This window comes from Poecile atricapillus, chromosome 4, assembly GCF_030490865.1.
Source record: "Poecile atricapillus isolate bPoeAtr1 chromosome 4, bPoeAtr1.hap1, whole genome shotgun sequence".
Taxonomy (NCBI): Eukaryota; Metazoa; Chordata; class Aves; order Passeriformes; family Paridae; genus Poecile; species Poecile atricapillus.
The window spans coordinates 44,201,555-44,215,349 of NC_081252.1; the positions used below are offsets into that span (position 1 = coordinate 44,201,555).

The following is a 13,795-nucleotide window of genomic DNA, read 5'->3' on the forward strand; positions in this document are numbered from 1 at the left end:
ATTTCACAATGCTATAATAGAAACCTTCTTGGCACCTGTTTTCATGAGCAGTAGAGGTGGGGGTGGCTGTCTTGCACCCTCAGCCAGGGCCATTCCAAGTGTAAACAAAACTGTGCAGCTGCTCTACAGCAGCCACTAGTTCATCCCTCCAGAGTCACCAGCTGTAAATCTGGCATAAACACATACATACACATATATATATATATCTACATCCTCTGTTTTGTAACTGACATCAAGGAATCCCACCTCAGCATCTCCTGGAAGCTTGGTACTGGGACATATGTGCTCAGTAATGGATTACTTTCTCAAAATAGTCTACAACTGACTGTGCAAACTTGTAATAATAAATATCAAAACACATATGATAATTACAGAGGGAAGGAAAACAGAAATGTTCTCAAAGATATCAGAATGCTCCCTGTTTAGTTTTCTATACAATGGTTTTTCTGTGCACCAACATTAGGAAGTTATAAAGCAAAATAAAGTTGTTTTAGTCCAGCTTTCAAGCACCAGGAAAAATGCCAATTATTCTCTACCTATTACAAAATGGCCTTGTAAGATAAGATGTTTATAAGATATTTACCTGGCTAGGAGGTTGCAGAGAAGAGGTCAGACAAAAGTTATCTTTAGTAACATCTCACTCTCTCTTGGGGTCACTGCTCTTCCACTGAAGACTTTCATGTGGCTGACATAACAATTGCTTGCATTAATTTATAACTTCAGAGACCACTTACGGTGGATTTCGACTTGAGAAACTTTTAGTTCAAGTACTTTTATAGCCCAGGACCAAAAGGGATGCTGATAAGAATGATTAATGAATTCAGTGAAGGACTTTTTAGGTAGTGAGAGAGGAATGCTCTTATCCCCTCAGCCATGTACTACTGTGTACACCAGCTAATTTTAACAGAAATGTTTTTCTAATTCCTGGGTTTGTTATATTTCCCTAAGAAGTCATGCTTTTTGGAGGAGCAACCTGATATTGTTCCACTGACTGGAAAGGACCTGTGCCCATTTGCACCTGGGGGGAACTGGCATGATGTTCTTTGTGCCACGGTTACTCCATGATAAGATGAAGCGTGCACTGCTGAGCGGAGGACATGGGATTTACGTAGAGGATTGCTAGAGGAAAACCAGCATTAGTTATGTGCATGATCAGTTATGAGCTATCCATGATGAGCAGACAGCATAGTATTTTCTGAAGGGAAATAGAGATGTACAGCTATGATTAAGGTTTGTGTTTGTTACTGTAATGCAAATAATTGTGGTGAACTTTGGCTTGTGATTGCTGCCCTATTTCTAGGTAAATTAATTTGATGTGTCATTAGTTTATCCATGTGAGAAGATATACAAATGCAGGCTATTGCTGCATGACTTCACTGGAAGTAACCTGCCTTCTTAGGCTGTAAAACCAATGACTGTCTCCTGAAAACCATGATCAGGATGTCTTGGAGTTTCCTCTACCCCATCTACATAGGCTGGGAGGAAGATAGGTTTGATTGAAAGATTAATGCAGGGAAAAACTGAATGCTGGGGTCTGTAACGGTTAAACAGCATGAAAGAAAAACCCAACAGGCCATGGAAAGAGGACTAGGCAAGGAATCCTGAGGAGCTGTAGACCAGGAGTAGTGATGACCCCTGACTGTGAAGTATTCTTGCCTGCTTTGAAGCCTGAAGAAGATTTGCTTGGGGTGTGATCCTTAAGAAGAGGGCTGATCCAGCCATCCCCTCTTTACCTTGGCCTGGATACCACCTCCCTCCTCCCCTTCTTATCCTCCAGCAATGGAGAAGAGGAAGTTAACAAATGGAAGCCAAACTCCTAGGACTACCTAAACCGGCACTAGTGGAGCAGTGGGTCTGCCAGGATATCCTCAAATTAACTTCTGTCCTTGGTTTTCAGTGCCTGCTGGGTACTCCCCAGCAGGATTTTCTTCTGCTGTCAGCTGTACCCTTTTGTGCTTTCAGGTTTCCCCCAAGGCTGCCCACAGCTAAGGATGAGGGGCAAGACACAGTGCCACCAAGACACATCCCCACAGATGGCCACAGACTTCATGCGCATTGCTGTGTGTGTCAAAAAGATCAGGTTTGAAAACAAAAGCTGCTGAGGCTGAGATTAGCAGCAAACCCAACTGTTCCTGCTCCCCTCTGTCCAACACCATCCAGTGGCACCTGCTGAAGCAGGATTGCCACAGTCACCAGCCAGTCAGAGCAGGGTTGCCTCCAGCTCTCTCCTTCACAGGGGTCCTTCCAGGTATACCGCCTCAAGGGTTTTGAACAATGAGTTAGTGTGAGTTAAAAAGGAAACAAGGAAACCCTAGGATTTCTTCTCTCCTTCCCCCCTTCCAATGCCTCGGTTGCTGTGATCCTTCTGGAAACCACCCAGCCTTTGAAAGCAGCAGTAGGTTGGCCTCAAAAAGGGTCAAAAGGTCAAGTATGGGTTGACCACAGGCAGTTGCTGCAGCATCTCTGAATGTGTCCTTTCAGTGTGTGGAAGCAGTTAGTACAACAGGTGGCTGTTGGGGTTGGTAACTTGTAGCATTTCCTATGGCAAAGAGAAGGATTTTTTTCTGAATTTAATGCATACCCTGGCAAAGCTCTTCCCATAAAACCCATGGTGAAAACTACTCATTCCCACCTCTTCCTTGCAAAGAAATGATCTGATTTTTGGCTACTAACAAGTAAATCTCTTCTACACAAATATGAAGCAGTGATGTGTCCATTTTTATAGAAACAGGGAACCTGATTTCAAAACTAAGACAAAGTTAATTTATAGACATCATCTTTATTGCCTTAGCAGGAAACTGTATATTCTCCTGAGTCTGACATTTGCCAATGGAGTGGGCTCAGATTTAGTTACTGGAAAGTGCATTGCCAAAGAAATAAGCCAGGAGAGCTTACCTGATATGTCTTACGGTCCTGCTATTGAGCTTTGAGCTTTTGGTGAACTTTCCTTTCTGAGCTCAACCTTATCCTGGTCGGACTGGGATCTCTCCCCAGAACCACAGCACTGCTGTGGTGATTGAGGTCAGCCCCTGCTCTCTTCCACAGTGTATCTCAGCAGCATTCTGAGAATGGCAGGGAAGCACATGGTGGTATTGCATAGAGGTCCCTAGGGAAAGCATGAAAATGGAGGGAGGGGAGAGGAGAGAGGAAAGACACTGCCCACCATGCCTGAGATGTTTAAAATATTATCAGTAAACTGATAATGGCTAATAGAAGAACAAAAGCTAAACTTTCTGGTTTAGCCTGGTGTTAGGTCCATGGATAATCTTCAAAGAGGAGCTACAAAATTTAAAAGGAATTAAGCTCTGGGAAATGTTAAATCTGACATGTCTGGTTTACAAAGGGGTTTGTTGTTTTTTTTTTTTTGGATGCTGCTGTGTTTTCATTTTCTGTTGGAGTGCCAAAGGCAATTCTCTGTCAAATGTACACTCTTGACCTTCTAGTCAGGATGACAAGAAAGTCATCCTTGGGTGTGTCCACACCTGTCAGACAATATTAGGCAGAAAATAGAGCTGTCTGTCCTCTTTAGGTAAAATGGTTTCACAAATAGTTCATAAATGCCTGTCTTCACAGAGAAGTGCCTGTATCTTGGTGCACTCAATATTGAGATTGATGACAACTGGGGTCATTGGTTAAACTGTCTAATCCTGACAAGCCAAAGCAAAGAGAAGAGGCAGGAGAGTAGCACGGTGGCTGCTTAAAATTACCTGCAAGAGAGACCAGTCCTGAGAGCAGGCAGGGCTAGTGAGGAAACTGGCAGTCACTTTGCTGTGACTCACCCACTAGGTCCCGCTGCACGGAGACACTGCCTCACAGACATGTACAGGCTGTACTTGAGGATCAACACTTGGGACATTGGGCAGCTTTACCTCAGCTCCCATAAAATAAAAGCAGAGCTTGCAACTGTAATTACAGCTATTAAAGAAGGTCTAATACAAGGGAGCAATGTTCAGGAGAAGGGAGCCAAATTGCTCTTTATGCAGAAGGCTTAGCTCTAATGAAGGGCTATTAAACCAGGAATAAATTCTTTTACATCCACCCCACCACCCTTTTCACCAATTCCTCGTTGCCGAAGGGGACCTGAAGGCGAGCATCTAGCCCATCAGCCTTCATATTTGTCTCTTTGCTCTGAGTGAAATGAAATGATGGAGGAGTGAAGCAACTAGCTGATGGCTGGCCGACACCATAACCTGAATGTGTGCCAGTTCTTGGCACTCGCCTGACGGGCACAAAACCAGTCCTGTGGCCACAAAACCAGGAAGAGCTGTGGCAGGTCCTGTTGGAGAAGGGGTCTGTTACCTCTCTCCCTACGCACATGAACATTTGCTGGGCTATTCCACCAACCTTCACCAGTTAAAAGAGCAATAGGGAATGTTTCATAGCATGGTGTAACTGGTATTGGTCTGTTTTTAGAAGTAATAATTGTTTATTGTAGGCAAATGTAAGGTGCCTGTTACTCTCATATTTTTAAAACAAGCATGGCTTTGACTGAACTGGTTCATCAAGGGCAAGCAGCTTAAGGCCTGAAGCGAAAAGACAGACGGTTGTTGAATTGAGCAAAATGAAAAAGAAATTTCTGTGAAGGAAGAAGAAAAAACAACAACCATGATGGTAATTTATTTCTCAGGGATATTTTGTCCCTTCCTAGAGGCATCTGTATCAAGTGAGGAAACATCAAAAATTGGTATTCTGAGAAAAGACATAGATGAACTGGTGGGTTGGTAGTGGCTGGAGAAGCAGCAAGAAGAGCAGAGAATCAAAACCCAAGGTGGGCATGTTATCCAACATACTTTGCTGCCTCCAGCATTCCCCTACCTGCAAAGACAGTGGTAGGGGTCAGTTCTGCTTCCCACAGGCATTTTCCTATGCTTGATTGTAGAAACCCTCTTCCTGCAAAGCTCTGTAGGTGGGAAAGACAAGCCTTTGGTTTAGGGATGCCCAGAGGGAGGCTGTAAGCCAGGGTCACGTTTTCTGAACTCTGTCATGGTTGGTGGATCAGTGCACAGAAGGTGGGAAGATGTCAGAGACTGGGTACATAGAGCGAGCCCATCATTCAGCCTGTGCTTCCTGGCAGGAAGAGCAAGAATGTTGTGGCACAGGTGGAGCTTCCTTGTATCTTGATATATCCCTGTGCTGTGTATCGGTATGGGTGTCTGCCTACCTGTCTGAAGAGCAGGGCAAAGTATCAAAGGACTTTCATCTGAAACCAACAACACTGACTGCTTTCCCTTTGCCCAGTCAGAAAGGAGGAGCTGCCATCCAAAAACTGGCAAGACAAATGACCACAGAGCTTTCCCCTGCTGTGACCAAGGAATTCTCAGAGAAGCCTACATGCACCAACTTGTCCTTTAAGCACCTCATACCAGCTCCCCCTATGCCAGTGGAAGTCCCTCACCTCTTCCTGCAGGGATGAGGTGTATGGTTGCCACCAATGCCCTTGTTTATTGCTGCAGTTTGAGTTAGAGACATGGTATTCCTACCCTTTTCAAGCTTACGTCAGCTCTTCAGCTCAGACCAATGTCTTCTTGTCACCCACAGCTCTGTCACCAGAGCAAAGTAAAGGCTGCTTACAAAGCCATGTCCAGCTCTGGTTCTTTCACCCTGTGAACTGATCAGCCTGTCTGCAGAGTGCCTTGTGGCGCAGAATCCTGTTTTAATTTTTTTTTTTTTTACACATTTAATTTTTTTTTTTTCATTTTTTTTACAGGTGAGCATTGTAATAGCAGCTCCTAATTAAATTCTTCTGGAAAGTAGAAGAGTTAATTTAATTGTTCATTTAGAAGTGGTCAGCTCTGCCTACCTTGCTTTCTTGCTTAGGCACAAAATGTACTTCTTAAATTAAAGTGTGGAGTCACAGGTCATCATTTTCTCATTTTGGCTCACAGTCTAATGGGGTCCCTACAGGAAAACTGAGCCAGTACAGGTTGGAGCTCTTGGCTGTGCATGTTACATGAACAAGGATTTCCCTTTATCTCACTTTGCCTATGTATGCATTTACATTTGCATACTCTTAGGGGTATAGGTATCTCACTGGAATTTTGTTCTCCTGAGTGCAGTTTTGCACTACCCCCAGCACCTACAGGACTTGCCTTGTACTATATGAGAAGGGACTGTAGGAGTAAACCTATTCAAAGCAGAGAAAATTCAGATTAAAATGCTAAGGCTAGGGAAGAACTTCTGATCTCCTTGGTCTGACTTTGGCATCATTAATTTGGCAATACGAGATTTGCCAGGGATCAACCACGTGCCTTTGCTAGGCTGGCTCAGGCTGCAGGCTGTAAAGGGAAATATGAAAAATGGTGGAGAAATAGATTTTATTGCCCTTTCTTCCAAAGCACTCATGAAAATGAATGGCCATTTCATTCACAAGCTCTTTCCATTACTGGTAGGGGAATCATAAAAACAAACCCTAGTTCTTTTTGCACGTCAATGCCTGAGCTGCCTCAATGTGTTTTCAGTAGTTCTTGCAAGGCAATGTGACAAGCAGATATTTTTGAAGGCAAACTGGTGTGCCATTTCCACAATTAAAGTTGTATGTTTCCTTCAAGTATTGAATCCTTTGTGGCTTCAGTAGAGTACAATTTCAGAGTTTGAAATAAATCCAGTCTTGGTCAAATATATCCTCTAAGCCCCCACCTTAGTGTCTGGCTGTAATCAGGCCAAAAGCAATCATCAATACTATAGCAGGGAAGAGACAAATATAGGTGGGAAGGCACATAAAAACATCACTAGAAAAAATATTTGGAAAGTCAAGATATAAATATACCCTTCCCTGGCCTCTATTATTTTACAATTATGAATTTCCCATGCAGAAAATCTGTTCTGGCCCCTTTAACCCACACTGCTGTTGTCAGCTGTACACCTTTTTTTTTTTTTTCTTCAAAAGCATCTATAAGTCTTGTTTCCCTCTTTGCAAATTCATACATAAATAAAATTAAAGGGCTTTCCAATCCAGGTGTTTTAGTACTGTGTTATTTACATGTCTAAACATAGGCACCTGAGTTTCAATGTAAGAAACCTGTACCCTGTATTGCGCATATTCTGCGAGTAAAGTGGGAACTTGTTTTCAGTGGCTGCTGGGAGGTGATTTTCCTTCTAGCCAGTTGTAACTTCCCCAGTATGTGTAGGCTATTGTTAAGCAGACAATAGATAATAGTCTACCTACCAGCTCACCTATCCAAGCAGCACTCACCTAGCTGCAAATGTTTAACACTGTTGCCAAAGATTTTCCTGAAGAGGAAGATAGACACACCTGCCCATAACCTGGGATCTCCTCTCCTCCCTTGGGTCGCATCCTGCCCCCAGGATCCTTCTTGATGCCAGCGTGTCTGAGTCAGGTAAAAGCACAGAGCTTAAAAATTATGCAGTCAGCTATTTCCTGCTCTGTTTATTAGTTGGGTGTTTAGTTTGGACCTAGCTCATCACTCTTCATGCAGGAAACTCCCATTGACTTCACTGGGAACACTGTCTGAGCAAGGATTTCTGAGCAGGGCTTCTTGATGGAGGATGGCAGGACAGGACTGAGCACAGAAGTACTTGGCTTCTACCAGAGCAGAGACAGTGCTGATTTTTAATAGCAGGCCTCAAAGGACTTCACGAATCTGAGAAGTATTATTATCCCTGAATTGCAAAAACTGGTTACCATAACAAAAAGGCAAAGCTAAACAATGTAGTGTTTCAGGAGTCCTTGGTGGCAAATAAGTATCATCATGTGAATGATGATAAATTAGGTGAATGTAGAGTGATATTTACCTACAAAGGATGCCACATTTCTGGAAAGAGTTTTAAGGAACAACTACTAGTATGCCCCTTCCACCATTTTGCTTTCCTTAGGTGCAGGTTCCCACCACTGTTCATGACCTGCTGTTTTAGAGGATTCACTCTTCTAAGATTGCTCCTGGTTTTTCTCACAGTATGACAAGAAGAGCAGCATTCAACCTGTGTGTTACTAACACATCTGCTCCTGGCCCTTCCCTGTGCACCTGCAGCAGCAAAGCCAGACCCAGTTGACATTGACTCCATGTCCAGGAAAGTCTAGCCAGGCTCATGTAACTCTTGAATAGAGCAGGAGGAGGGCATAACTCTTCTCAAAATTTATTATTGAGGTCTCCATGCTCTGTTCTCATTAAAGCTGCAGTCAGTGCTGTTTCTGAGCTGTGCAGCTGCACCACCAGGATACATGTTTAAAAAAATATCCCATCAGAAATTTCTTAAAAGGCCATCCTGTAGCTGGTGGTTTTGTGCCAAATATGCTTCTACCACCTGAAAACCCACATAATGATAAGAGAAGCTTCTTCCCATGAGAGACAACTGGGCTGGGAAGTATCCAGGATTGTCTTAACAGGTTGTAACACTGGATGGACAGTGGGAGGGAAAGAATAATTTCTACTTGTATAAAATTACTAGAGAGACTTAAAAAATATTTTCCTAATAGGAAATAGTCTTTCAAAACCTCTCCTGGAAGGCACTTACTGACATACTACCTGAGTACTGCGTCTGAAGCAGATCACTTGCTGACTTTCTGGGTAGGCTGTGAAATTCTGAAACTTGCCTTATTACGTACAATTCAATGATGCACAATCACTATATATTCCTCCTCAGACTTGTTTTTCCATTCTGTAGCTATGGATGAATTCTGGGGGAATATCTTTCTCCCAGGAAGTTTTTAGTGAGGCAACGTTTGCAGCAGACAGAGATGCCACTCCTGAGCTATGGGTCAATACAGACAGCCAGAGAACACAGCTCTGTCAGGTTTGTTTGGCTTTCTGCTCCCATCCAGAATGAACAACACCATTTGCTGCAGACCTCCTGCATAACTGATGCATTTCAAAGAGACACGTCTAAATCTTCAGGGATTTCCTCCTGCTGGCAACGTAAACTTCTGCCTTTCCAAACACTTCAGAGGCACTTAGGAGTTCCACTTCACCTGCTTTCATAATTTGGCTGTAAGAAGATTGTAAGCTGTCTTCTCACTTGTATTTCTACTGGGAAATACAAGATGGGCTTTAGTCTGGCTATAGATGTTGCTATCTTGGAACAAGTCCCTTGAAGTGAGTGAATGAAAACTAAAGAGCTGCTACTCAACACCAAACCCATAAGCATAAAAATGTAAACAAACAAAAATAAACCAAACACCCCAAATTCTGAGGATAAAAAATGTTTGACTCCATAAAGAGATGGAAAAAAAGGGAAGTAATGAATGATGAACAGTTTACTCAGTCACATATTTGTTGTCCACAGCCTGTCCCCTGGCCTGGGAGTTGCTTAACCAGGCCCTCAAGATCTTTCTTAGGCAATCCTGGCACTGGCTTCTGTGGGGAGAGTGCCTAACCTCTAGCACACAGTGTATTTTGGTTTGTGCCCCAGTTTCCTCTGACAAGTGCTGGACAAATTATTGTATGCCCTCTTTCATTGCCTTGTCATCACACGTGTGTGACACCACATGTGTGCAAGCTGCGGAGAGGGGCAGCATGCTGAAAAGGAGAGGAAGGGTGGGAGGGAGGAGGTCAAGCCTGTGAGCACAGAGGCCTGAAGTGGTGTGAGGGCAAAGGTGTTGAAAGCGGGGTGGGAGAGGACTAGCAGGTTGGGGACTAGCCTTTATAGGAGAACGAGCCAGGGGTAGGGAAGAGGCCCACAAACACTATTGCAAGGAGGAGAAAAATGACTGTATGGCACGTTTCACCACACCAATTGCTTCAGAAGTCACTGTTGAAGGGAAAAAGAGATACTGGAGAGAGCTACACTGATGCCATGACCAAAGGCTGACGGGCATGCGACACTGAACATGTTTGTGTCAGGGGCAGCAGAAGGATCACAGATTTGGCCAGCACTTGGGATTTAAGGGCTGTAGGCAAAGTGTGGGACTCCACATCTAACTGTTCAGGATGTATCTGGTGCAAAAGCTTAAAAACAGTCAAAGGGCTTAATTTGGCTCTTTTGTTCTGCAGGTAGGAATAAAAATGAAAACTCATCCGAGCCCTGAAGTTACCTGGTGACTCTGCTCAGCAGTTGAGATGTCAATGTGATGTGCTCCACATAAAAGCAACACAAAGGTGAGCCCTGCCCAGAGAATTGAAACGCAAGTATGATGGGCAAGATAAAAGGCTGATATAATGCAGAGGAGGAAGGCACAAGGTAAGAATAACATGAATATGACAAGATCATGACAGTAGTTTCAACACACTAAGACTACTTTCAACAGACAACCAGTGGCTTGGTTGAACTTTGAGAAGCATTTTGGAGAACATCGAGGGTGCCAGGGGAGTCCTCTTGCAAAGCTTAATAAAAGAGCTCCTTTGGAATCCTGACAGCAGCAACATTAAAACTATTCCTGGCTGTGGCGAGGAGTGTCTTGAGATCTTGCTCTGCTGGAGACTTGGGAAGGGATAGAGACTTTCAAACTGAGTATTAATACTCTGCTCCTGGCTCAAAATTATTCACGGTGCTTCTGGATAATTTATTTAACCTCTGATTTCCCCTTTGGAAACATGTGTTTCATACAACTTGCTTTTTCCTTGTAAAACTCTTTGGGATACTGGTAAATTTGACCTTCCACAGTACAGTGACAGCACTGAATGAAACCCAGAGAAGCAATTGGGTGAAACCAGCTGGAAAGTGGCACAGGATTTGAGTAAGATTAGAAACAAATGGGTGATAGTTTAAGGGGGACAAATATGTCAAGAGATGTTGATGTGAGTGATCTCAGAAGCAACAGGTAGAACATTGTTGTTTGTGCACAGCATGGAATGTTGCAGCTCTCATACTGCTGCCTGGCAGAGCGGCTGCTGCCTGCTCCCTCCTCTCACTCATCTCTGTTCTGCCTCCACTCTTGGCCCTGCTTCTCTACAGTAGTTTTCTTTGCGTCATTTGTCTTTCTGCTGCATTCTCATGGTTCACTGCCTGTGGCCCAAGTGCCATGGTGCCCTGCTCCCTGGGGCAAGGTGAGAGCTGCTGCTGAGGCCACCTATAGTTCACACACCACCAAGGTGTCCAACAGCTACAGACCGTTCAGAACCTCAAGCCCCGTTTTCAGAATTGAGACTCATTTTTGCTGTGGGTTTGAGGGTTCCTATAGAAGAGAGGAGTGGAATTCCTAAATCTGGCTTCTCACAAGCATGGCCAGCACCTTGCTGCCAGCACCTGCGGCTCAGCAGCCGCCTACCACCTTGACACACACCCAGCTGCCAGCCTTGCACTGCCAGAAAGGACCCCTCCAGTTCTGCTTGCACCTTGCTCAATGTTGCTAATCCCTCCCTTGAGCCTCACGGGCAGCTGGTGATCCAGAACACAGAGGAGGCAAAATATTATATTGCTGGAAAAAAGCTACAGAAGTTACGAATGAACCGTACACTTGCTCCACATTCCCGTACGACTAAGACACAAAGTAACTCAGAATTACAGCGAGTGTAGAGAGGCGTTTGGACATGGCAGGGTCAATGCCGCTCGCTGTGTACGTAACTTACAGGTGTGTAGCCACTGGAAGAAACAAAACCATAAGGAATTATAAAACTTGCTGGGATAATCTGGATGTGGCTGGGGAACGCTTCACTCGTGGAGGGGAGGGGTGAGGGTCTCCCGAAGGTGGGGAGAGGGGGTGGTGCTGGGAAGCCTAAACCACCGTCCGGGACAGTGACCACGCTCATTTCTTTTCTAGGGATGGTGCTGCCGTGCCGGGACAGGGAATTGTGAGGTGGGGAGCCGGGCGTGCGGACTTCCCTGCCGGGAGACAGCGGCGGGATCCCGCGCCCGCCCGGCCGGCGGCACCGGACCGCGCCGGGGGTGTGCCGGGGGCGGAGCGGGCCGGGCCGGGCCGGGCCGCGGCGGGGGCGGAGCGGCGCGGAGCGCGGACAGCCGGCCGCGGGAGGCAGCGCGCCCGTGGGGAGGTATGTCCGTGTCCGTGCCCCTGCCCGTGTCCGTGCCCGTGCCCGGCGGCGGGCGGTGAGCGGCCATGCCGCGCAGGGCGGAGAGGTGCCTGCAGATCGCCCCGCACTCCCTGGCCATCGTCCTGGACGCCGCGGCCGGGGGGCGGCCGGGAGGCGACGGTGCCGGCGGTGCCGGGTCCGGTGCCTGTGCGGGGCCGGCGGCGGAGCTGGGCCGCCACCGCATCGGCTACGAGATCTTCGCGGACTTCAAGCGGGAGAACATGCAGCACTTCTGGGACCGGCGGGCCACGGCGGCGGTGGCCGAGACCTTCTTCCTGGGCTGGATCGACGAGCAGGTGCTGCTGGTGCAGGGCAAGGAGGAGCACCTGGAGGTGCTGCGGCAGGGCTGGGCGCGCCGCTCCCTCAAGCCCCCGAGCGGCTTCCACATCAAGTGCCTGGGTAGGTGCCGCCGGGCCGGGCCCGCGGAGCTGCCCCGGGGCACCCGCCGCAGCTGCCCGGAGGGAGCGGGGGCGGAAAGGGGGGCCCTCCCCGCCGCGGGGTTTTAGCTCCCAAAAGTGGGTGTTCGCAAAAGGGGTGAGGCGGGATGGGAACGGTGGCATTACGGGGATGCGGCGAAGTGGTGTTCTCCGGAAGAGCTGCCGGTCACGGCTCTACGGTGTGTTGGAGAGGTGCGTTCTCCGGTTCCCTTCAGCGGGCGAGGGTAAAAACATAAACTGGGAGAGTTGGAATATACCCCCTGCAGCATGAAATGCCCGCCGGCCTCCTTCGGGCCGGTTCCGCCTGCAGCATGCTCCAGAGGCTGCTTGGCTCGGGAGTTAAAAGTTCTGTTTAGTATTTCCAGGTGTGCTAAAAACAGTATTTTACTTTATGTGCGGCTCTGCGTGCTAGATCAAACTTGTATCCCAGCGTTGCTGTGAAGGTGTGTTTCACAGGGAGAAGGAGCAGTAGAAGATGAGTAACATGCGGTTTTTTACAGTGCAAGGCAGGTGGCTTTTGGAGCTGTAAACGACAAGTCTGTTATGCCAAGGTGGGCTGAAGTTTCAAGTTACAGTGTGATTCCCTAAGGGAGTCCCATCAGTGCACAGTGGCCTAGGACAAAGCGCACCTCATCCTGAATTTTCTCTAGGAAACGAAAAAATCCTAGCATGGAGAGCAAAAATGTTTCAGCACTTGTTTTGACATGAAAAGAACCCAACAAACATGGCCAAAAACCAACCCAACCCTCCACCACCACCCTACCACCCCAAACCCTCAGATACAAAGCTGTGGCTATGCTGGTACATTGGTATATTGGTGGGTATTCTGGAGAGCTGTGAAGAACAGCAGAGCAGAATTTTTTCTTAGGATTTGAGGCAACTCAACATTCATCACAGCTTGAAACATGCAGCTTCTCTTGTAGAGTAAAGGAAAATTGTGAGAATTTGCTTTATTGCTGGTTTAATTACTTGCCATGGCTGCTGTAGTGATGGTGAGGCAAACTGTCTTTTCCTTGTGTACAATTTATATCAGCCATGTCCTATGCAGCAGGCACCATGAATAGGTCACAAAGCCAGAGATGCTCTCTCTCTGTGCTGGGAGTTTCAGACCTTGAAACAGGATGCTTCCATGCATTTATTTAAAAAAAAAAAATAGCTGAGTAAGGTTCCTGGAAAGTATGGAACATGAATATTCAAGGTTTCCCAGTTTCCTGTTTTTAATCTAGCTTTTGAATGTTTTTAGCTACCTTTGTCCTTTAGAACAAGCAATGCAGACTCTTACAGTTTCTAGTTATTAGCAGTCTTGTCTCTTGCAGTTATCAGACACTTGTCTGTCACTCACTAGTTCCCTATCAGACTTACTTGAATATTACCATTTTTTTCTGTGCTGAGGGGGAAGGTCAAGACAAGTTGCCCTGTTAAAAATGAACTGATGGA

General features: G+C 46.3%; 1 protein-coding gene across 4 annotated transcripts in view; it reads left to right on the plus strand.

Annotated features, from left to right (window-relative positions):
• Window positions 1-11,857: 11,857 nt before the first annotated feature.
• Window positions 11,858-13,795, plus strand: part of STOX2 (storkhead box 2) — a 141,863-nt gene continuing 139,925 nt past the window's right edge. For 2 of the 4 annotated variants that reach the window (XM_058837644.1, XM_058837645.1), the window contains exon 1: window positions 11,858-12,320. In XM_058837644.1, coding sequence (XP_058693627.1) covers window positions 11,948-12,320 — 373 coding nt within the window. In that variant the 5' untranslated portion in view covers window positions 11,858-11,947. The remainder of the gene's footprint in view (window positions 12,321-13,795) is intronic. The other 2 variants (XM_058837649.1, XM_058837648.1) reach the window with 2 other exon arrangements.